Raw genomic sequence first — 25,274 nt, 5'->3', positions numbered from 1 at the left:
GAGTGCACAGGATGTAATGAGCACTGGATGTCATATAAGACTTATGAATCACTGAACTCTCTAACTCTGAAATGAATAATACACTATATGTTAATTAATTGAATTTAAACAAAAAATAAATAGAAAAAAGCAAAACACATGAAAAGCATGAAGATGGTAAGTATTAAATATATCAGTAATCAAAATAAATGTGCATGAATTAAATTTTCTAATCAAAAAAGAGACATTAGTAAATTGGTTAAAAAGTATATACTTCTATGCTGTTTACAAAAGACATGCATAAAACATGAGGATATCAACAGTAAAAAATATGGGAAAAGATATCTCAGGCAAAAACAACCAATAGAGATTAAGTCAGAAAAGAATTGTTATATTGATGATTGTTACTACATAATTATAAATGACAATCAAATGAGAAGATTTAACAATTTTAATTTATGCAAACCTAAAAAATGAAGACTCCAAAATAATATTGGTTGAAGTATAAACTATTACATTTTTAATTGTAGTTGTGATAATAATAGATTAAACTGAAAAAAGTTCATAGAAAATATGAACAACTAGCAAAAAACAAATTTGATCTCATATATGAAATATAGCAATCAACAGTTATGGAAAATAGTGTTTTCAAGGATAGGGAAAACATTTGCTAGGTCATAAGCCATGTCTCAATAAATTTTAAATTTTATCATAAAGACTTCATCCTCTGACTCAAAACAGAGATAAGTTTTTAACAATTCCCCTATGTTTGAACATGGAAAAGATTGATTTATAGATGCCATAAAGCTAGAATATCTCAGTACAAATTGAGATATGGCCCAAAGGGTTAAGCAGATGGCATCTTTGAACCTGAGATGCAGATTTAGATAACCAGATTGACAGTGTCATAGTCTATCAAACTGACTAAATAAAGAAATAATTCTCTAAAACAATGAGTCCCTTTTGGCAAAATCTTTTTTTAAATAAACTAATTTCAATACATTTTGGCTAAAATAATGCAGAAAATATATATTCCATATAATCTGGTCAGAAACAAGGCAAGAGACTATCATTGGCTTTCTACTTTAATATCTGTCTGTTGGCCAGTTGGACAGACTTTCTATTTTGCTAATACTTGGGATAAAGAGATGCAAAAATAGCCTCTATTGGATATTATAATGGTGGTTCTTAAACTTGGAAGTACATTAGAAGCACTTGGGAGATTCTTTTATAAATGCGGGTGTCTAGGTCCTACCCAGGACTTACTGAATCAGAATCTCCAGGGGCCAACAATGTGTATTTCCAAACCCTCCACAGATAATTCTAATGCATGACAAAGATTGAGTACTCCCAAAAAGATATTTTGGAATAATTTTACAGAAAGGTAAATAGAATATTATATAACTTTGAAAAATGTTAAAGTTACCATTAAAAATATTATGACCTATTTTAGGAATGAGACCATAATAAATGGCGCATTTCAAGTTACTCTTTAAAAAATATTCAGGAACCACTTTTATTGGTACCCCCTAAGAAAATGGATGTAGATTTTGCCTAGAAACAAGCAAACAGAATAAAGCAAGAACAACAGATGAGAAATGACAGTAAGAAAAAAGTTTGGCATTAAATTTTCTCCTTTTTACTCCTAATTTTTATGTTTAATACCTTATAGGACAAACAGGTGACTTCCCTTAACATGACTGAATACAAAGCTTTAGGAGAAAAAGTAGTCCTTAGGGGATCATGTCTTATCCTTTGATTTTTCGACATTCTTTGAAAATTAATATTATAAGAACACTTACTATGAGACCTATCCTCTTAACAAATGTTTCAGTGTAAATACAGCATTGTCAACTATAAGCACAATGTTATACAACAGATCTCTAGAATCTAATCATTTTGCATAACTGAGACCTTACATCCTTTGAAGAGCGGCTCCCTATTTCTCCCTTCCCCCAGCTCCAACCATTGTTCTGCTTCCATGCATTTGATTATTTTGATACCTCATATACGTGGAATCATGAAGTATTTGTCCTTCTGTTAATGGCTAATTTCATTTAGCACAATGTCCTCAAGATTTATCCACATTGTCACATATGACAGAATTTCCTTTTTATAAGGTATGTATGTACATTTTCTTTATGCATTCATCCACTGATGGACTTTTCACAACTCTGCTATTGTAAATAATGCTGCAATGAACATGGTAGTACAAATAGTTCTTTGAGATCCTCACTTCAATTCTTTTGTATAAATACCCACAAGTGAGATTGGTAGATTATAGGGTATTTCTATTTTTAATATTTTGAAGAACCTCTATACTGTGTTCCATACGGCACCATTCGACATTCCCACCAACAGTGTACAAGGGATCCAATTCCTCTATATCCTCAGTAACATTTATCTTTAAAAAAAAAAAAAAAAGGCTATCCTAACAAGTGTGAGGTAATATCTCACTATGGTTTTGATTTGCATTTCCATCATAATTAGCGACATTAACATCTTTTCATTCACCTGTTGACCATTTCTGTCTTTTTTGGAAAAATGTCTATTCAAGTCATTTGCCCACTTTAAAAATCAAGCTATTTGCTTTTTTCTATTAAGTTGAAGGAATTCCTTCTGTCTTAGATATTAATACTTTATCAGATATTTGGATTGCAAATATTTCCCCCATTCCATATGTTGTTTTTCAATTCTGTTAATTGTTTCCTTTGCTATGCAGAAATGTTTTAGTTTGATATAGCCCCACTTGTCTATTTTTGCTTTTGTTGCCTATGTTTTTGATAGCACAGCCATGAAATCACTGCCAAGACAATGCCATGAAGATTTCCTCCTGTGTTTTCTTCTAGGAGTTCTACAGTGTCAGGTCTAATATTTTAAGTCTTTAATCAATTTTGAGTTCATTCTTCTGTGTGGTGTAAGATAAAGGTCTAATATCATTAGACCTTTCGCATGTGGACATTATTTTTGCAGCATGATTTGTTGATGAGACTATACTTTCCCTATAATGTATTCATGGCACTCTTGTTCAAGTTTAGTTGACCATACATATATGCATGAGTTTATTTCTAGACTCTCCGTTCTGTATCATTGGCTTAAATATCTTTTACCAGCACCAAACTTTTTGCTTGCTTTTGTGGATTTTGTTTGCTGTTTTTTTAAAATAAAAGTATAATTGATGTATATTAATTACAGGCATACAGCATAGTGACTTGACAATTATATGCATTACAAAATGCTTACCATGTTGTATGGTTACCATCTGTCACCACACAAAGTTATTACAATATTTATTATTGATTATACCCTTGATGCTGTACATTTGATCCTCATGAGTTGTTATTTTATAACTGGAGTTTGTACTTCTTAATCCCCTTCTATTTCACCTATTCCCCCCTCCTCTGGCAACCAACAATTTGTTCTCTGTGTTTATTATTCTGTTTCTGCTTTGTTTGTTCATTTTTTGTTTTTTTTTTTAGATTCCACATGTAAGTGAAATCCTATGGTATTTGCTATCCTCTGACTTATTTCACTTAGCATAATACCTTCTAGATCCATCCATATCGTCACAAATGGCAAAATCTCATTTTTAATAATTGAGTAATATTCCATTGTGTGTGTGTATATATATATATATATATATATATATATATATGCCACATCTTTTTTATCCATACATCTATCAATAGACTCTTAGGTTGCTTCCTACCTTGCCTATTATAAACAATGCTACAATAAACATAGGAGTGCATATATTTTTCAAATTAGTGTTTTCATTTTCTTTCAGTAAATAGAGGTGAAATTATTGGATTGTATGGTATTTCTATTTTTAATTGTTTGAAGAACTGCCATACTATTTTCAGTTGGCAGTTCAATGGCTGAACCAATTTACATTCCTACCAATAGCGCACAAGGGCTCCTTTTTCTTCATATCATTGCCAATGCTTTTTTGTCTTTTTTTTTTTTAAGATTATTTATTTATTTATTCATAAAAGACAGAGAGAGAGAGAGAGAGAGGCAGAGACACAGGCAGAGGGAGAAGCAGGCTCCATGCACGGAGCCTGCCACGGGAATGGACCCGGGATCTCCAGGATCACACCAAGGGCTGAAGGCGGCACTAAACCGCTGAGCTACCCGGGCTGCCCACTTATTTGTCTTTTTAATACTAGCCCTCTGACTTGTATGAGGTGATATCTCATTGTAGTTTTGATTTGCATTTCCCTGATGATTACTGATGCTAAGCATCTTTTCATGTGTCTGTTGGCCATCTGTATGTCTTCTTGAGAAAATGTGTATTCGGGTCCTCTGTTTTTTAAAATCTGATTATTTGGTTGTTTTGCTATTGAGTTATATAATTCCTTACATAATCTGGATATTAACCTCTTATCAATGTGTGGTTTGTAAATCTTTCTTCTACTCCGTAGGCTGCCTTTTAATTTTGTTGATAAATTCCTTTGCTTTGCAGAAGATTTTTAGTTTGATGCAGTCCCACTTGTTTATTTTTTATTTCTTGTGCTTTAGATATCATATCCAAAATATTATTGCCAAAACTTGTGACAAGATTTTTCCCTATGTTTTCTTCTAGGTGTTTTATAGTTTTGGGTCTTACATATAAATATTTAATCCATTTTGAATTAATTTTTGTGAGTAGTATAAAAGATAGGGGTCTGGTTTCCTTCTTTTGCATGTGAATATCCAATTTCCCAAGCACCATTTTTTGAAACTTATGTTTTTTGGGTTTTTTTTTTTAACTTATGTCTTTTGAACCATAAAGTGACTGGAAGCAAAATGGTTTGTGCTAAGCCAATCTGAATACCTCATAATGTTATTTTAGAAACACCAAAATGACCAATAGGTTATTGGTTATATCAATAGGTGTTAAAACTTAAAAATTCCCATAGATAGGAGTTTGAAAGTAGAATCAAGGCCATGAGGGAGTCATGGCAAACTGAACAATATCAGTAGAATATCAGTAGACCTCAGCTGCTAAGGTGTTTAGAGAAGCAATGTAAACTCCAAGCTTCTGAACTACCATTCCATTCTCTTAGGGCCAGGATACATAGCTACCCGTAATTTCCTAAGAAATTCATAATTTTTTAATTCCAGGATAGTTAACATACAGTATTACATTAGTTTCAGGTATACAATATAGTGATTCAATAATTCTATACATTATTCAGTACTCATTATGATAAATGTACTCTTCATTCCCTTCACCTATTTCATCCATCCACCCACCCACCTCCCCTCTGGTAATCCATTAGCTTGTTCTGTATAGTTAAGAGTCTTTTTTTTTCTTTTTTTGTCTTTCTCTTTTTTTCCTTTGTTCATTTGTTTTGTTTCTTAAATGCCACATAGGAATGAAATCATATAGTATTTGTCTCTCCCTGACTGACTTATTTTGCTTAGTATTATACCCTCTAGATCTATCCATGTTGGGGCAAATGCATGTGTTTGACAGGTGGGAATAGGAATTACTATGGTGATTTTCTTTTCACCATAGGCCTCTATAATTGTGCAGATGTTACATATTTGAATATGAGTTCCTAGTTATATCTGACAGAAATTTAAACATTTACTCTGAAAGTAAGAGCCATTAATTATGACATTTTTATCAATAACTGAAACAAAATTTCTGTACACTTTCCACCAGAAGGTATCTTTTAAATATACATTGGTGCTGCATATAATTATGTTCTAGATGCTTTAGCTAGAGAGAAAACACTCCATACAACTGAGTGTGAATTGTCCTGAAAACTCTGTTGAAAGTCTATATATAGAGGCTAGTATATAGCATACATGAAATACACAAATCAACAAACTTCTGAAATGTGTTGTTTTCATACTGCTAACAAAGAGTACATAAATGCTAAATTAATTTAGAATAATAAGATGCAAATATTCAAGTGTGTTTTGATACTATCACTATTAAAATTACACAAAGATCCATTTAAAATTTTTAGATAAAGCTACACATAATTAAACCTTATAATTACTGAATTTAGATGTTTTCATTTCAATTGCCTCATATATTTGTCCTCTTGCTAATTACAAGTTTCCAATTTTAAGCTTAAAATAAATTAAATTCCCTACTTTGACAAGGTTGAATGAGAAATTTAGCCATAAGGATGAAAAGTATTAGGAAAAGGCAAATTGAACACATTTGTCTGCATTCCCCACATCCTTACACTCCATTAAAAATAGCAGGAAAGGAATTTGTAATAGTAAAACCCAGCAACAATGGCAAAAATAAAAAGGAAAAAAACACCAATCAAAATTTAAAATGCAGAAAGCAAATAGACCCAGAAATGACTTAGCTAACCTGAAGTTTTATTAAAAACCTGTAGAAAAAGTTGAAAACCAATTCTTTTTGTATCGTATATTTCTTACATATTCCCAATTTAGTAGTAATTATAGCATCTCATTGTGACTTTTACTTTCATATCTCCTTTACTAAACTGTGAACCCCATGACATAGGAAATATGGTTTAATTTTCTTTGTGTCCTCAGTGCCTTAGTCACTGCTGGTTGACACAAAGCAGGTGCTCAATATATATTTATGGGGCTAATGAATATATACTCATTTTATTGTAGTAAATAAATATTCATCTTATTGCTGTCCCTTGCCAATTAAATGTATCCTATAAACTATAAGCTCTCTACCCTTAGATCATATAAAATACATTCTAGGGGTTAGCTTTGAACCAATAGCTTCACTTCAAAAGCCTAATTTCCAAAGACTGCAATAATACCCCTGGTGAACATCCCTTAACAAAGGGTAGGCAGTCTTTAACTTGTTGTTGAATGAAAGCTCTTTGTCCTGTTTTGTTTTGTTTTAGAGAGTGGGGGACAAAGGGAGAGAGAATCAAGCAGGCTCCACACCCAGCAGAGTCTCACACAGGGCCCCATCTCACCACCCTGAGATCATGACCTGAGCTGAAATCAAGAGCTGAACACTCAAGGGCCTGAGCCACCCAGGCGCCTGAAGTTTCCTTGTTTTGAACAGCACATAGAAGAAAAGTGAAATGACCAATGTAATAAAACAAACAAGAACTAGGAAAGATACAGTAAAATATAGGGGAGATATAATAAGGTGGAGCTCATTAACATTATAAAGACTGTATTCAAAATTTCTAGAATTTTTTTTTTTTTTGCTAAAATAAAGAAAGAAAGAAAGGAGAAGGGGGAGGGGTAGAAGGAAAAGAAAAGACAAGACACAAAAAAAAACACGAAACAAAGAACGAAGAACACCAAACCCGCCCCGACTAAAGACCGCCCGAACGCAAAACCCCCAGTCCCTCCGAAGAAAGAAGGATAAGAAAGAAGGAAAGAAAGATTTTAATACACAAGGCATTTCAGGGCACTAAAATTTAGAAGAAAATATTTGTTTGTTGAATTTAAGCGAAAAATGGACCATGCCAAATGCAATTTTTGAGAAGGATAGTTCCTACGGTTGGATTAGGAAAACTTCTTGATCAGAAAAACTGTTTTTCTTTCAGAAAATGACAAGTAAATTTCTGAGAACAGATATCATCAGCCCATGCTGGAAAGAGATAATGTATTTTTATATCAAATAACATAAAATGGACGGACAAAGATTGTATTTATCACACGACTTGAAATTGTTCATTGTTTTAGTTTGTCTTTGCTTTCCTGTTAATAAACAGGCTTTGTAATTCCCTTATGCCAATCCTATTACTTGTTCAGAGCTATTTCTGCAAGGGTCATCAATATTCAAGGATCTTAAATCTGAGCTTAAACCTATTCAAGTTCAAGTGGAGTTCTGTAAACAAGCTTCTCATCCACTGAACATAAGCAAGGATACCAGGCACAGAGAACCAAACTGTGAGTCTGCAGGTGGTCTTCTTGATATCATTTTGAAAATTTTACCTTAAAGGAAAGAATAATTATTTCACTGCTTATGGATATGTTGTGTTCTTTTAAAATATTTCAAAGTAACATTAAGTAATGACTTATCTAACTATAAAAACAAATCCTAGATATATTTCCTTCTTAACGAGATTTGCACTAGTCATCTTCACTAATGTAAATTCAAAGTAAAGACATAATTTTAGGTCTGATATTCTAGACAGTTAAAATAAAGGGACATGAACAGGGAATCAATTGTGAAATTTAAAATTCTTCAGTCCTCCCTTTGAGTGAAGAGAGAATTATGGGAAAAAAAGGATTTTTGTATTTGAAGATTTGACTCCTAAGCTGTGAAAGGAGTGTTATACCCAGTGCTAAAGCACTCTCAGACTTGGGACCAGGTACTTAACCAGTCGTGTGTTCTTGGTTTGTTGTTGTTTGTTTTTTAATATTACATTTTGGAAAAAAAAATTACATTTTGGGTTTTGGGGAGGGAAGGGTTGGGTTTTTTAGTCTTGAAAATAGGGATAATAATGTCTGTTTCAGTTTACTTCAAAAATTTAATGGCACAGAAATAATGTTTTTAAAAGAAAAGAATACAGGGATTTTGTTGATGTTTGGTAAATAAAATTTTTCTTTTGATTGTTTTATATTTCTCCAATTTTGCTTCCCTGGGGAGGTGATTATGATTATTAATAAACGTTACAGTTTGCATCATGAAAATGAATGAAGTAAAATTTCCCCACTGTTTTGCCATGGAATATTTTTATTAACTGCAAAAATAGCTTGTAATTACAACATCCATTTTAAATATATGTATTTTTGGCCATTATACATGCTACTTAGAATAACCTAACATTAAAGCTAGAAAAAATTTTAGAGACCACCTAACTCATCGTGGTAATATTTTACTTAAATATGCTGTTTACAAACTGCATTTGACATTATAGGAGTTGTCAAAATATGTATGAACCATTAACGATAACGTCTATAATGGAATTATAACAATAAATGGTAAGTCTTTTTACAAGATAGAAATTTCAAAACAAGGAATCTGCTTTGAGTTTCCAGCAAGATTCCAACATTTCTATTTGCTTCAAAACAATTAAGAAAATGTCTGTATGTAGTAAGAGCAAACCTGAATAGGCTAAAGTCTTTTTCTTTTATTAGGAGCAAGAATTCAGTTATAATTTGGAAGCTTGTATTTTCCCAGAATATTTGTAGCTGATGATACTGGTAGACAAACAGAAGTCTGCCATGCATTCCTGACATACAAATCATTAAAAGGCTCCTAACATCTCCCATCTGTCCAGTCTCACTTGAAAAAGCAAAATTAATTGAGAAGAGTAGGAGCCAAGAAAACATAATGTATGCTCTGCAGTGTCTTATATAAAAGTTTCTATCACAGTTCTATTAAAGTTGTTATAAACTTTAGATACTAGGGAGAGTAAAAGTAATACAGGGATGTTTTCAACAGCATCAAGATGTGTGTTTTACATGTAACATTTGCTTAGCCTCAACCATTTGCTCTACATTTATTTATTACAGCCATTCTGAGGATGCTGTGTCCTATAATCCATTCATAATTCTGGGGATTTAGTTTTATCTTTTTTAAAAGATTTTATTTATTTATTCATGAGAAACACAGAGAGAGAGAGAGGCAGAGACACAGGCAGAGGGAGAAGCAGGCTCCACGCAGGGAGCCGGACATGGGACTCCATCCTGGGTCCCCAGGATCATGACCTGGACTGAAGGCAGCACTAAACCGCTGAGCCACTGGGGCTGCCCTGGGGATTTATTTTTAAAGAAAACTCTTATGATAATAAAAAGACCTGCCCAAAATTAACAACTAAAGGTGGCAACAAAAATCCTGAATGCTGTAACTGTCTCTGCAAAGTCTTCCTCCATTAAACAACTGAAATTTAGAAAATATATGTAAACAGTTATGACATAAATACTAAATGAAAAATCAAATTTAAATCACCACCTGCCATTTCCCACTTACATATTTTCAGAAAACCTTCTTATTATTGTTTTCAAGTAATTTCATGTACATTTTATTAGCCTATATTTCATGACTCCAAATTAATTTCCCCTTTAGTAATAAATCTCTCTATTCTTAAATGCTTTGTGGCAAACAGACCTTACTAGAAGCAAATCAAAGTATTATGATAAGAACTTTAGTCAGTAATAAGATAGGAGAATATAAAACAATTTTGAGATAAATGTACAATATACATGTGACCATGCATATACACACATACATACACACAGACATATTCTTTGGGTGGATGAGATAATTAGGCTTAAGCGGTGCATCTATGCATGGATTCCTAAATAAAATTTATATTAATTTGACTACATCTATTATTAATTTTGAATATTTTGAGTATTTTAAATTTTAATTATTTACTAATTATCATTTTTGCTCAATATCTATTAAGTTCCTACAACTAAATACTACACATTTATATACTTCATATCATTTAATCCTCACACAGCCTATTGAAGTAGATACTACTATTACTCCAATTTTATAAATAAGAAAACTAAAGCAGAGAATTTTTGTGATTTGCTCAAGGTCACACAGCCAATAATTGACAGAGCTAGATTTGAACTCGAGTGTTTATGTATTAATCATTATGCTATACTGTCACTTGGAAGCATTGTAATGCATGGTTCATGCCCACAAGCAGCTTAGCTATTCTTTGGAGGTGAAGGCATACATAAATAAGTCAACTGGAGAGTAATTCAAGAAATTAACTGATATACAATGAGGTAGAAAATTCCCTCTACGTTGATGTTGAACATAAGACCATATATCATTCTTACTAAAAATCTCCAGTTCTCAAAGTCAATAAATAAAATAGAGGGGTGGGATAGAGAAAGAAGAAATTATGGCTTGGGGGAAATCATTGGAGCTATCTTTATGATTTGAGAGGCAATGCAAGTCTCCACAAACCTAGTAATACTCCTATGATCTGACATGATGCTGTCAGACCCATTTAATGTGAAATTCCCACCACTTTTTTTCATAGTAAAGGAAAAGCAGAACTGTTTTCTCCGGGAGTCCAAAATGACATTGGTGAAGATAGTCATGGCAAGGGTTAAAACATCTGACATCAATATATTAGCACTAGTGAGAACATTAGCCTGGCTTAGTTGATCAGATTAGTTCTCAGTGACCTTGGAAAGCACAGGAGAGCACAGATCTAGGGAGATGTATGGTTAGAAGTAGAAAAAGGTAGGACATGAAGCCCTGCAAGGCTAAGCAACATACAGTGTGATAGTTTTAATAAAGCACAGATCAAGGCACAGAATCCAGGTTTCTATCAAAGTTAGTCAGAGAGAGACAAATACCATATGATTTCACTCATATGTGGAATTTAAGAAACAAAACAATCACAGGGGAAAAAAGAAAGAGGCAAACCAAGAGATGAACTTTTCTAAGATTCTTCTCTTTTTTTAGAGAGAGAGAGCACATGCACAAAGGGTTAAGGGCAAAGGGAGAAGGAAAAAGAGTATCTTCAGCAGATTCCACCCAGTGTAGAGCCTAATGAGGGACTTGATCTCACAATCTCAGAACTCTTGAGATCCTGACTTAAGCCAAAATCAAGAGTCAGACAACTTAACTGACTGAGCCACTCAGATGCCCCCAAGAAACAGACACCTAACTATAGAGACAAACTGTTGGTCACCAGAAGGGAGGTTGGTGGGGGAGTGGGTTAAATAGGTGATGGGGATTAGGAGTATACTTATGATGAACACTGGGTGTTGTATGTCAGGTGAAATCACTAAATTGTACAACTGAAACCTGAAATATAACACTATTAACTGGAATTTACATAAAAACTTGAAACTAAAGAAAAAAAAGTGAAGGTGAAGCAGAATCTCTATAGATTTTCCTCATCTAGCATTTTCCTTGATTGTTGCCATCTAATAACACAGTGTGTTCTGGGAATGCCTTAAAGATAGAGACTTTGCTAAATATCACTTTAGTTGAGTCAAAGAATTTTTTTAATCAAGCATTTTAGTACTTGATTCCCAGTCAGTTATTTACATTCCATAGCTAATCATGTCCAGACATAATAATGTCATTTTTATGACAATGAAACAGCTTTGTATTCCATGTGTTTCCAAAAGAGAACTTACACATTAATGTACAAGAGAGAGGAAAGATTGTTTTCAGTTGCACAACAACAAAAGAAACCTACCTTATTTTGAAATTTTCACATCGGAGCTATTCAGTGCTTTATGTTTTCTGCATTTTTTATATCCATGAAAAGATATTACATATGTCATAGGCACAGAGGTAATTTTAATGTTTGGTTGTTTAACCCCTTTATTCCTATATTTAGAGACAATATTGGAATACAGCGTCTAAAAACTGTGACTATAATTTTTTTTGAATGAATGAAGACACATTTACCTGAACCTCAGCCCTACTAAATACAGTGGAATACTATTGAGCCTTTTCCTCCTTGCCATTTATATTTTTAATTTCTCAATGGAAATGGTTACCAAAATGCTTACAACATATTTTTTCTCTGTGGAAAATACTGCTATACAAGTATTTTTAGATGTACTACTAGTTACCTGATTTGATCTAGATTAAGGTAAGACCATATGCCCTACAGAAAGTCTATGTATCACTATTCTGATTTACTTTTTTAGAGCAATACTGTACATTTTTTAAAGTTTTTATGTAAATTCCAGTTAACATATAGTATAATATTATTTCCAGTACACAACTTAGTGATTCAGTAATTCCATACATTACCTAATACTCATCATAAGTGCACCTCTTAATCTCCATCACTTTTTTACATCTTCCCCTTATCTTCCCTCTGGTAACCATCAGTTTATTTTCCTCTCTTATTTTTTCTCCTATAATTGTTTGTTTTGTTTATAAAATTCTACATATAATTAAAATCATATGATACCTTTCTCTGACTTATCTAGCTTAGCATAATACTCTCCAGCTCCATCCATATTATTGCAAATGGCAAGATTTCATTCTTTTTTTACAGCTGAATACATTCTATTGCAATTAGTACAGAACACCAGTATTTTCCTTAGGAGAACAGAGCAACCCAGAAACTAGCCAAGGAAATAACTGGCATTTATATTATTTGACATGCAGGGGTTTCCTGCCCTATATTTTTATACAGCTTTCTGTGGCATCCCAGGAAAATGGTCCAGGAGCAGGGACAGAACTAGTGAAGAACCCCAAAAATGGACAAGTTAATTCTAGGTATGCTTCATTGCACTAACTGCAATTCTTAGAGGATAGATGGTGAATCCTGAAAGATTCAGAGGCTGCAAAGCTTTAGAAACTAAGGAAAAAGCAGGCTAGGCTGGCTCAGAATACAGAAAGAACAGTCAGAAACTAAATAATGTAGATAATGTGCTCTACAAGTCAGAACCAGGGGGAATGGACTGAATTGTGTCCCCCCAAATTCATATGTTGATGACTTAACTCTAACTATGATGGTATTTTGAGATACTAATTAATAAGGAAGGAAGTATATGATCCACAGATCTTGATCCACAGATTTAATGTCTTCATAAGAAGGGATACTAGAGAGTTCAATCTGTATACCATGTAAAAACACAGAGAGAAGGTGGCATCTGCAAGCCAGAAAGAGAAGCTCCACCAGAAACTTGCCAGACCTTGATCTAGGAGTTTTAGTCTACAGAACTGAGAAAATAGATTTCTGTCTCAAAAGTCTGTAGTATTTTGTTATAACAGCCTGAGAAGAGTAAGATACCAGGAAGCTATGATTACATGTGATTTTTTGACAAATAGAGAAGTGGCAGACAGTTTGAAAAATTGAAGTGTTAGTTTTCAAATACATTCCACATATTGAGAAGATTTTTATATAAAATTTAGGCTATAAAATAACAGCACTAAGAAGCAAACAGACTTAAATTTAGAAATTGATCTTAAAGGGGATACCTGGGTGGCTCAGCAATTGAGCATTTTCCTTTGGCTCAGGGCCTGATCCCGGGTCCGCAAGGAGCCTGCTTCTTCCTCTGCCTATGTCTCTGCCTCTCTCTCTCTGTATCTCATGAATAAATAAATAAAATCTTTAAAAAAAATTTTTTTTAAAAAGATATTGATCTTAAAGATTTCTAATGCCATATAATTCTTGCTTAAATTACATTTAAAAATTCAAATATGATTCTTTGAAGTATATAATTTTTAAGTGGTTGATATGTTCATGAGTGAAATAGCTTACTTTGTTGCACAAATCTCCATACAAACCGAAGTAAAATGTTTCCATAATTTTGCATTTTCTAGTTTCAGTTTGATACATAATTAACACATTATTGTATATCACATTTGCTTTTATAAATGATGCAGAGACATAAGACTGATGATAAATTCTCAATCCACATGTATGACTGTCAAGAACTAACAGTAGACAAAGCCATTTTGTCTTTCGTATTAACTTTCCAGAGTAAATATGAGTCATTTAGAATCTATTCAGATAACTGGAAATAAACAGACTTTTGTTATATGCAGTATAAACAATGAGCTTTAATCCCAAACTGAGAAATTTATCATTCAATTACTATCTCAAGGACTTTGAGGACATGGTGCTTATGATATGTTATTTTTCATATTCTCATCTTGGCTTTAATGCTTATATAAAAAATTAGATTGGTTTATTTGGTTAATTTATGTATTCATTAAGCATTTTATTGAGGTGATAACAGAGTAGAAAAAATAAGGATTTTTGAGATTTGAGAGTCAGAGAAATCTAGATTTGAACCTGGCTCTATCTACTCCATAGAGTAGCTACTCTGTGAGCTTTGGCAAGTCACTGAATCTCCTGAAGCATGAGAATCCACGTCTGAAAAATGAAGATAATAATTTGGGAGAATTAAAAATAATATGTATAAAGTACCTAACACTCAGTAGTTTCTTTAAAAATGGCTGCTGTCATTTATGGAGTATCTACAACATGTGAAATAAATATAAGAAGACAATAACAAATAAAAGCTTGTTTCTGTCCTTAAAAAAACTTACAGTAATGGAGAAAAAGGAATGTAAAAATAAGTCCTATAAAATTGTGTGGGTGCTAGAAGAGAAGTCAGTCTAGGGCACAGTGATGAGATGACCTCAGTCTTTCCAAATCTACCAGTAAATCTACAACAGTAAGTATTGCAGTAAGGCTCTTTTTCAGAACACAGAATGTACAAGTCAGTTTTAAACGAGATATTCTAATTAGATCAGATCGACATATTTAAGATGATTAACAGATGTTATCATCACAGTATCATGTGAACAAGGATAATAATGATAATGAAATATTTTAGGGGTGGATTTGGGGTTTTAAAAGAGAATTTTAAAACTAAGAATTTTACTCTCTTTCTATTCTAGATCATCCCTATTATGTGTGAAATTGAAACTACAAGCTGAATCATTTCAAATTGTCTCATTTTATTTCTTAGTAATTAAATACCATGGTTGGGAGGTGTTAAGGTTTTAAGGGCAAAGTTTGAGAAATGTTATTTTATATCAGCCATTATTTTAAAATACTATTAGAACCCTAACCTGATAGAATTATATTTTAAACTATATATCTCATCAACATGAACTTTTTAAAGATTTTTTTGGTAACCTTTTAAATGAATGATATCCTGTCCAAAATCATCTAAATAGAATTTTTACTTAACACAGATCTTATTAACTGAAACAGCATTATAACTGTCTGAAGTCAAGAAGGAACAACATTACAGATTTTCATAATTTTATGAGATGGAAAATACAGTAACTGCTGAACCACAGTAAATCTTGGTGAAGGGAGTTTTCTGTCCTCTTGCTCCACTCTATCACCAATTTCCAATCACACACAGATGTGTTTACTATCACCCAAAGTCTTGTAATAATTCTATTGCTATTTAAAACTCTTTAGCCTAAAGCAGACATGGAATTTTTAAACTACTAATAATACCATTGCAAACCAAATGTTGATCCTATTTTTTAAGTGACTCTTAACACTATATGTACAACTACAAAAAATATTTTTTATTTTATTTTACAGACTCATACAGTAGTTACTATGTGTCTGAATCTAAGCACCTTCCAAATACTAATTCAATTAATTTTAGGATATTAATGCTAATTTTTTAAAAGATAAATTATTTAAGAAAATCAGAAAACCCCAGAGTAAGGTGATGACAGGGGATTAACAGATCAAAACAACAAATAGCTAATTATACTCAACTTGTGTGTTCCTCTATGAAATCTTCAAGCAGTGCCAGCAAATATGCCTTATGTTTCAGTATGTATCTTCCAATTTGTACCTCTGTTAACTGGTTCCCCTAGTAATTAACAGTAGTAAATTTTACCAGTCTTTGTCCTCTAATTCAAATGATGACATTGGATAAAGATGGACTCTGCTTTTTACTAAATAGACAACCCAGTTGACTTAAGTCTTAATATTTGTGAGTGTCATACTGAAAGAGTTTGTTCCTCATGTAATTCAAAGCCCAGGGAAATGCCTGCTATATAGTCTATTCTTAAGATATATTAATTGAATCAATGAGTCAGGTTTTTCCCAAGTAATGGGATTGTCTTTTTGGTAAAGGGATACTTTGAAATTGGCAAAAGTCTTTCCAAAAAAATGGAATATTTTTTTCTACTAGATTGCTAACTAGGTTGGCAAGTGGCAAGCCAAGCAAGCTATGCCTCTTTTTCTTCAACGTTTGAAATAAAATTATTTTTAGATATTCTTAATGTACTTATTGTATATTTATTATATTTATTGTGAATAATAGCTACTCCAAATTAATGCTCTACACTTGTAAAAAAAAAAAAAAAAAAAGGCTGGCTTGCGTCTCTACTTTTCTGGGGACTAAACAGCTACCGAAGTTATCAAAAAGTTTCCATTACTTTGTTCTATAGTATTCTTTTGAAGCAATCTATTAACATTCATTTTTACCAGATGCAAAAACTATTTTTAAGTAATTGCAATAATTAAGGAGCTTGGTTTTGTTGTTTTCTTTGTTTGTTTTAGTGTTTATTTATTTATTTTAAAGTAAGCTCTACACCCAATGTGGGTATTGAATTTATGGCCCTGAGATCAAGAGTCCCTTGCTTGGGGCCACTGGGCGGCAGAGTTGGTTAAGTGTCCCACTCTTGGTTTAGGCTCAGGTCATGATCTAGGGTGGTGATCTCAGAGTCATGAGATCAAGCTTTATGTTGGGCTTCATGCTCAGCGCAGAGTCTGCTTAAGACTCTCTCCCTCTCCCTTTTGCCCTCCTCCCCCCCAAAAAAGAGAGAGTTGCTTGTTTTACTTACTGAGCCAGCCAAGCACCTTTTATGTAGATTTTTTTTTTTTTTTTAGATTTAATTTATATATTTGAGAGAGTGTGTGTGAGAGAGAGAAAGCATGAGCAGGGAGAAGGACAGAGAGAGAAGGAGAAGCAGACTCCCCACTAAGCAGGGAGCCCAATGCCAGATGCAATCCTGGGACTTGATCCCAGTAGTTGGGGATCATGACTTGAGCCAATGGGAGACATTTAACTGACTGAACCACCGAAGTGCCCCTTAAGTAGCTTGTTTTAGCCAACATTTACTTATTTCCATTTCCCTTATCTTCATTATCCTTTATTCTTTTTCATTAACATTAATCCATTCAACCTTAATATTCAACTTTAATATTTTTTTAATGACTCAAACCATTTATCTTGTTTATACTCCCTCTTTTACATGAACATGAGAAATATACATGATTTGAAATCATTTCTACAGTCCCCAAGAGTGCTTGACAGCCTTTCCTTAAAAGCCTTTTTTTGTTCAAGTGGGTAAAATCAGATTGGTAAAGACCTTTGACAACCAGTGATTCTGAGTAGGGACTATAGATGGAAACAATAAAATTATGAGATCATAAAATTATGTTGGGAACAGATGTCAAAGCAAAAAAGGGATCAAGACAAAGAATTCTGTTTTACCATTCCATGCCTTAGGAAGGCACCAAGGAACCAAGTTCAAGCATAAATCAATAAAAAACTAAGATGAGAATAAAAGCATAAGTTGGATTATATCACTGGCTAAAACTGACTTTGAAAGAAAGAAGGAGAGAAGGTAGAGGAAGGAAGAGTAAAAAGATGGTATATCCACTGTTAGCATATCCTCCCTGACTTGGAAATTTCAAGAAAATCACAATTATGGACCCCTTAGGGAATGTGTTAGTATATATAGTTAATAGAGTTTTCCAGATGATGGGAAGGATAACTAAGTAAACAAGTTGGGTTTGATGTGAACCAAGAGATAAATAGGTTCCATATCATGGCATCAAGGAACCTCTTATGAATAAAATTCCATGTACTTTTCATAGATATTGTGACATATTTTAGTCAAAATTCTATAGGCACGATTACTAATTGTTATCATTTGCTTGGTGGTTAACATCACCAAAACTTGCTTTATTGTATAGACAGATGTTCTGGTGTTGGTTTTTGAGTAACACTGTTCCTTAGATCATTTTTCTTTAATGCCAGTTCAGAAGTAGGATTTGCCAAACTATACTGATGAAAACAACTCTGTTACATTATGTTAACTTCCATAAGAGTGTAATGACTCACGATTTAGCTCTAAAATTAAATCTAGATTCAAATCCTTGCTCTACCACTATGTGACCACGGGCAGGTAATTTAAACTCTGTCCTTCAGCTTCATCAGTTGTAAAATGGTATTAATAATATGACTATATTAAATGATTTTTTGGACACATAAAATAATTAAATAATTGTAACAGTGTTTAGCACATAGTAAGTATATAATTATTAATTTTAAAAATTGTGTTATATAAAGTACTATGATATAATTATATGATATTTGGTAACTAAATAATAATGTTCACTAAGTACATAGACAAACTGAAGAAGGCTTTTTAAGTAAAAACAAATTATGAATTATGTAAAATCTTCAGGTCAAAATACCTTTAAAAACACAAACATTAAATTAATGTCCTTTTATAAGGCAGGCAGAAATATGCTAAATATTTTATCCCTTAGTGATAACTCCTACCCTAGCATGCAATTTGGCAGCAAGAAAATGATAGGATATAATGCGTGTGTATCTCCTAGCATTCATGTCATCATTACTTCTTTGTTCATACTATAGATTATATAAAATCAAATCCCTAAAATGGAAGAAGCCAAAAACCAAAGTTTGGAGGAAGACTTTGAAGGACAGGCCACACATACAGGTAAGAAAATCTAGAAGAAGAAAAATATTATTAACATAAATGTGGAGATCTCTAATGTTCTTACTGCCATTGTTCAGCATAAAATTTAAATAATACTTTTGAATGGTTTGATGGAATCATCTAAAAAATATTTGGGAAAATTAATGTGAAATCAAACACACTTAAAGTAGTTTTATTTAGATGTCAAAGAATGAGAAAAACACTAATTATTGAGAATCTCTTCCTGCGCAACTATCATAAGACCTATCTACACTATAATTAAGCTCTTTCTTCTCTTATGTTCCCCACTATGAACTTTTCCTTGCAATCGTAAACAACAGCAGACCAAAAGGTAAATAGTTTTTCATTTTTTGAATCTGAAAAAAATAAATGATAAAACATTCTTAAATCAAATGGATTTCAATATTCCTCTAGAAATCCTACCATTTCAATACATTTCCTTTTTTTAAAAATTTTATTTATTTATTCATGAGAGATGAGAGAGAGAGAGAGAGAGAGAGAGAGAGAGAGAGGCAGAGACACAGGCAAAGGGAAAAACTGGCTCCATGCAGGGAGCCTGACATGGGACTCGATCCCAGGTCTCCAGGATCATGCCCTGGGGTGAAGGCGGTGTTAAACTGCTGAGCCACTGGGGCTGCCCTCAATACATTTCATCCAAAGCCTGTTTTCCTAATCTGTTAAATTGTAAGGACAATATATATGCCACTACTAAGAGTTTGAAAGTCAAATAGCATGTCAGTTTAAAAGTTCAGTTAGTACCTCTTAGGCCTCTTCACTTATTTTGTATACCTGCAACTAGTATAATATTGTGTGTTAACTATACTACAATTAAAAAAATAAATAACATTTAAAAAAAAAATAAAAGTAACAGTTTAGGTTTTTTTTTTTTTTAAACTCTTTGGAATCTTATTAAACTAATGTTTTCCTCTCTCTCTTAATAATATGAAATGGAGCCTTTAAATTTAGTCAGAAGGGGGATCCCTGGGTGGCGCAGCGGTTTGGCGCCTGCCTTTGGCCCAGGGCGCGATCCTGGAGACCCGGGATCGAATCCCACATCGGGCTCCCGGTGCATGGAGCCTGTTCCTCCCTCTGCCTGTGTCTCTGCCTGTGTCTCTGCCGCGCGCTCTCTCTCTCTCTGTGACTATCATAAATAAATAAAAAAATTTAAAAAAAAAAAAAAAAAAAAAAAAATTTAGTCAGAAGGTGGATGAATTCACATGCGTACTTGACAAAATGCATAGGAATTCATTTTATAATTCTTTCGTTTGTTTGAGAGAATGAGTAAGCACAAGCAGGGGTAGGAGTAGAGGGAGAGAGACAAGCAGGGAGTAGGGAGCCCCATGGGGGTGGTGTGGAGGCTTGATCACAGACCTAAAGATCATGACCTGAACAGAAGGCAGGGCAGCCAGAAATTTGTAGCTCAAACAAAGATGTTTGTTTCCTTGGGACGCCTGGGTGGCTCAGCAGTTGATTGGCTGCCTTGGGGCACAGGGTATGATCCTGGAGTTCCGGGATTGAGTCCCACAAGAGGCTTGCTGCAGGGAGCCTGCTTCTCCTTCTGCTACATCCTGCCTCTCTCTCTCTCTGTCTCTTTCATGAATAAATAAATAAAATCTTTTTTAAAAAACCAACAAAAACCCCTCAAAGATGTTTGTTTCTGATGCAGAAGTTGATATCTATTCCCACAGTGATACTTACACAAATTTCAACTGTATAAATAGTCATTTTGAAAATAAAAAGGAAAAAATTTTGTTTTTTCTTTTATTCAGGACCCAAAGGAGTAATAAATGATTGGAGAAAGTTTAAATTAGAGAGTGAAGACAGTGATTCAGTTCCACCTAGTAAGAAGGAGATTCTCAGACAAATGTCTTCTCCTCAGAATAGAGATGACAAAGACTCAAAAGAAAGATTCAGCAGAAAGGTAAGGAAAAATCAATAATAAATAAATTACAATGTATTTTTAGTCTAAATGACTCTAAAGAATCACTTTAGAAATATAAAATTGATATATTTCAAAAATATTTATTATAGTATTGTTTACATTGGCAAAAAAAAAAACCATTAAATGAAGTAAATGCCTGTGGAGGTATTCCATATTAAAAAATGTATAGCAGCTATTAAAAGAATGAGTTACAATATATAAGCTGACTTACAGGCAGTTCTGTAATACAAGAAAGCAAGATACAGAGTATTTTAAGTTATATGATCCCATCCTTTAGAGCAATGGGGAAAAAAACCACATGACTGTATATGTTTTTACCCTTCTATAATTATATGACCACGTATGCAGAGAAGTATGGAAAGACACTTGATAATATCGGTTATTTCGAAGGGTAGGATTGGTTGAGAGATCTCAACTTCCTTTTCCAAATAGGAGAAAGCTGGTAAGCAGAATAAGCCACATTTTTTTATGATACCATGATTTTTTTAAAGCAAAATTTTTAAAAAGTCTTACTTATTTACTCGGTATATAATATGTATGTCCATGTGATATGTCAAGCGATGTTAATGGAGATTATCTCAGAGTATTAGATTGGTGAAATTTCACTATTTATTACTTCCTTCCTTTAGCTTTTGGGCTATTTTTGAATCCTTATAATTATCATGCATTATTTATATAACAATAATTACAACAACAATCATATTAATTTAAATATCCATAAAGTGACTTCCATTGTGGAATAACTCCCTTTGTGAGTTATTTATCTCCAAACCATTGTATAAGTTGCATATTGATTCTCCATAGACAGACTGCATCTTGGTTCTAGGCTTTTGGCCATTGTAAAAATCTTCAAGTCTAAGATCTTGTTTCCAGATTTCTAGATTTCCTTTACTGAGGCACTATGTGATATGGATGAGACAATTAAATTTTCCCATCTGAAGAATTGCAACACCTCATCCCTTTTTAAAAAGAGATATGAAGAAAAAATAAATGTAAAAGTATGCCTGTGGGATCAAATTCCTGCCCCCATGGGACATAACAGTTACAAAAACTTTATGAAATAAAAAAATATATGACACAATGTCAGGTAGTACTTATTGCTATGAAGAAAAATAAACCCATATAAGGAAACCCATATCATCAAAGAAGGTATCATTTGAATAAAGGTTTGAAAGTGGTGAAAGAGAAGGACTTCGTCACCTCAGGAGTGAGATAGAAGTTGAAATGAGAATGGGTTTGGTGTGTCTAAAGAATATAAATTTCTGGGGGTGTCTATGTGGCTCAGTTGGTTAAGCATCTGCCTTTGGCTCAGGTCATGATCCTGAGGTCCTGGGATTGAGTCCTGAGCCAGGTTCTCTGCAGAGGAAAGCCTGTTTCTCTATCTCCCCTTCCTCCCTGCTTTTGCTTTCCTTCAAATAAATAAATACTCTTTAAAAAAATTTTTTAAGATAATATAAATTTCTGACCAAATTTTCTCTATCATTTCTTTTGTCTATTCCCAGATGAGCATTCAAGAATATGAACTAATTCACCGAGACAAAGAAGATGAAAATTGCCTTCGTAAATATCGTAGACAATGTATGCAGGATATGCACCAGAAGCTGAGTTTTGGGCCTAGATATGGGTTTGTGTATGAGCTTGAGACTGGGGAGCAATTCTTGGAAACCATTGAAAAGGAACAGAAAATCACCACAATTGTTGTTCACATTTATGAAGATGGCGTTAAGGGCTGTGATGCTCTAAATAGTAGCTTTACATGTCTTGCAGCTGAATACCCTATGGTCAAGTTCTGTAAAATAAAAGCTTCTAATACAGGTGCTGGGGACCGCTTTTCCTCAGATGTGCTCCCCACACTGCTCATCTACAAAGGTGGGGAACTCATAAGCAATTTTATTAGTGTTACTGAACAGTTTGCAGAAGAATTTTTTGCTGGGGATGTGGAGTCTTTCCTAAATGAATATGGGTTACTACCTGAAAGGGAGATACATGCCCTAGATCAGACCAACATGGAAGAAGATACTGAATAAAGAGTCACTATGTCAAATCTTGTATTTCTCCTTTACAAATTGTACATTGATTTTGGTAGTATCCATATTCCTTTAGTGAACACCAAGTATGGCCATGGCTATTTTAATTTGCAGGGGATAAAAAGATTGATACTAAAATTATTTGATTCAGCATTTTTTAGTTACTTAAGTGCATAGAGGCTTTACTACAAAATATTGTAGTCTTTAGCAACATGTTAGTAAGCAAAGAGGATATAAATAATATTGTGGCAGTTTTCAAAAATTCCTTTCAAGTTATATGTTGACTTTTTTACTCCTTGTTTTTGTTTTTGTTTTTTTTTCCCCCTCAGTGGTGTTATTTGGGCTTTCCAAATTACATTATCAATCATAATTTTGCTTGTATGATAAAAATAAAGTCTTAAGAGGATATACATTTTCTGTTTGAAGTCTATTTTTTTTTTCAAGTACTACATTATCAAGGCCCTAAAAACATTACATAACCCAAAATACAAAAAAAAATCATTCAGTAAGCTATCTTACATTATATGTATATATATTATATATATAATATATATAATTATTATTATTATATATATTATATTCTTTTTTTAAAAAGATTTTATTTATTTATTTATGAGAGACACAGAGAGAGAGAGAGGTAGAGACACAGGCAGAGGGAGAAGCAGGCTTCATGCAGGGAGCCTGATGTGGGACTCGATCTGGGGACTCTAGGATCATGCCTTGGGCCGAAGGCAGGCACTAAACTGCTGAGCCACCCAGGGGTCCCTATATATTATATTCTTATAAGAAACTTAGAAACATTGCACCACATTGAAGTTCTAAACAAAGTAGTATTTTTTAAAAAATACAATGTCAGAAGCTAAACTTATTTGGAAAAAGGCAGAGTAGAAGCAAGGTCTCTTTATTCTATGGACAAAAGAATATTTAGTAGTGATATTACAACTATCATTTTTAATTGCCTATTATGGGCCAGCATTTTATACATATAATGTCTAATTTTTAACCACAATTCTGCAAATAGGTAGCATTATTGCACTTTAAAATGATGAAAATGAAATTTAGAGAAGTTCTACTTTTTCCCTTGAAACACTTGGAAACTTTCCTCCTACACAAACAAATAGAAATACAAAATAAAATATAATTTGAAAAATGTGCCATGAGTGAGCTGAAGAGCAAGGTAAAAAAACTTCTAGGAGTCTGAATCAGAGAAGGAATTAATGGTGCATGAGAGCTGAAGCACTATATCTCATATTTGAAGACACAGTGCTTGATAAATCATCCAAAATTGGCTCCCAGTGGGAAGTGTGTTTAAACAGATTTGCTTATTTTCCCTTTGTGGACCAATGTTCAAATCAGACAGTTGTCACAAATTCTAGTCTCCACTATCCTAATTGAAGATTTTGTATTTTCTCTTTCCTTAAATCTTTCATACTCTTTTCCCCCAGTGCAAGCACTTCACCTTCGTCATATTTCATTGAGCAAATAGAAGTTATCAGATGGGCCCCACTTCACCTTTCCATTTCCAATCTAAAATGTGCACCTGCACCTAAACACTGTTTCCATTGATATTAAGATGAAAGAAGCATCCATGCAACTAAGACCCATGACCAAGCTGTGTGGTAAAGCCAATCCTCTCACCCAGTCCTTTTTCTACTGCAATTATTTTCCCTCTTGCTGCATCATGTTTCTCCCTTCCTCTATGTCATACTATTCATATTGGCTTGTTAAATGAGTTTTAAAATTGCCCACTTTTAAAATATGCCCAAGTAAGGCACCTAGGTGTCTTAGTCAAGTGTCTGCCTTTGGTCATGATCTTGGAGTCCTGGGATCGAGTGCCACACTGCAGCATTGGGCTCCTTGCTCAGCAAGGATTCTGCTTCTCCCTCTCCTTCTGCTCCTCCTCCTATTCTCTTTCACTCTTTCTCTCTCAAGTAAATCAATAAAATCTTTAGAAAAAACCTCCCAAAAGAATTTTTAAAAAATAAAATAAAATAAAATAAAATATGCCTAACTATAATTTAAAATTTCCAGCTATCCCTCAATCTCTGCTTTCCTATACAAACACGTCTCTCCAAAGAACTATTTAAAGTCACAGTCTTTATTCTTCACTTCCATTTTTTTTTTCCAGCTGACTCCACTCAGGTTTTTTATCTCAAGCACTCTAATTATAGTTGCATCAAACTTAGTGACCAATTCTAATTCCTTATTTTATGCTATCTCCTATAAGCATATG

At 33.3% G+C, this 25,274-nt stretch overlaps 1 protein-coding gene across 1 annotated transcript; it reads left to right on the top strand.

The window, feature by feature from the left end:
- Positions 1–7,766: 7,766 nt before the first annotated feature.
- On the top strand, positions 7,767–23,451 carry PDC (phosducin). Its single transcript, NM_001003076.2, has 4 exons — positions 7,767–7,824; positions 18,988–19,072; positions 20,842–20,993; positions 22,517–23,451. Exons 2-4 carry the CDS (start codon positions 19,012–19,014, stop codon positions 23,039–23,041), a joined length of 738 nt encoding a protein of 245 aa, NP_001003076.2. The 5' UTR covers positions 7,767–7,824; positions 18,988–19,011; the 3' UTR covers positions 23,042–23,451.
- The last annotated feature ends 1,823 nt before the right edge of the window (positions 23,452–25,274 follow it).

This window comes from Canis lupus, chromosome 7 (assembly GCF_011100685.1).
Source record: "Canis lupus familiaris isolate Mischka breed German Shepherd chromosome 7, alternate assembly UU_Cfam_GSD_1.0, whole genome shotgun sequence".
NCBI lineage: Eukaryota > Metazoa > Chordata > Mammalia > Carnivora > Canidae > Canis > Canis lupus.
Note: the sequence above shows the minus strand (reverse complement) of the source record. Positions and strands in the feature narration are given on the sequence as shown.

Bases quoted from the DNA above. Each gene is read 5' to 3' on its own strand.
- PDC (NM_001003076.2), top strand. From the start codon at position 19,012: ATGGAAGAAGCCAAAAACCAAAGTTTGGAGGAAGACTTTGAAGGACAG. The intron at 19,073-20,841 runs GTAAGAAAATCT...TCTTTTATTCAG, and splicing joins AGGACAGGCCACACATACAG to GACCCAAAGGAGTAATAAAT. The intron at 20,994-22,516 runs GTAAGGAAAAAT...GTCTATTCCCAG, and splicing joins AAGAAAGATTCAGCAGAAAG to ATGAGCATTCAAGAATATGA.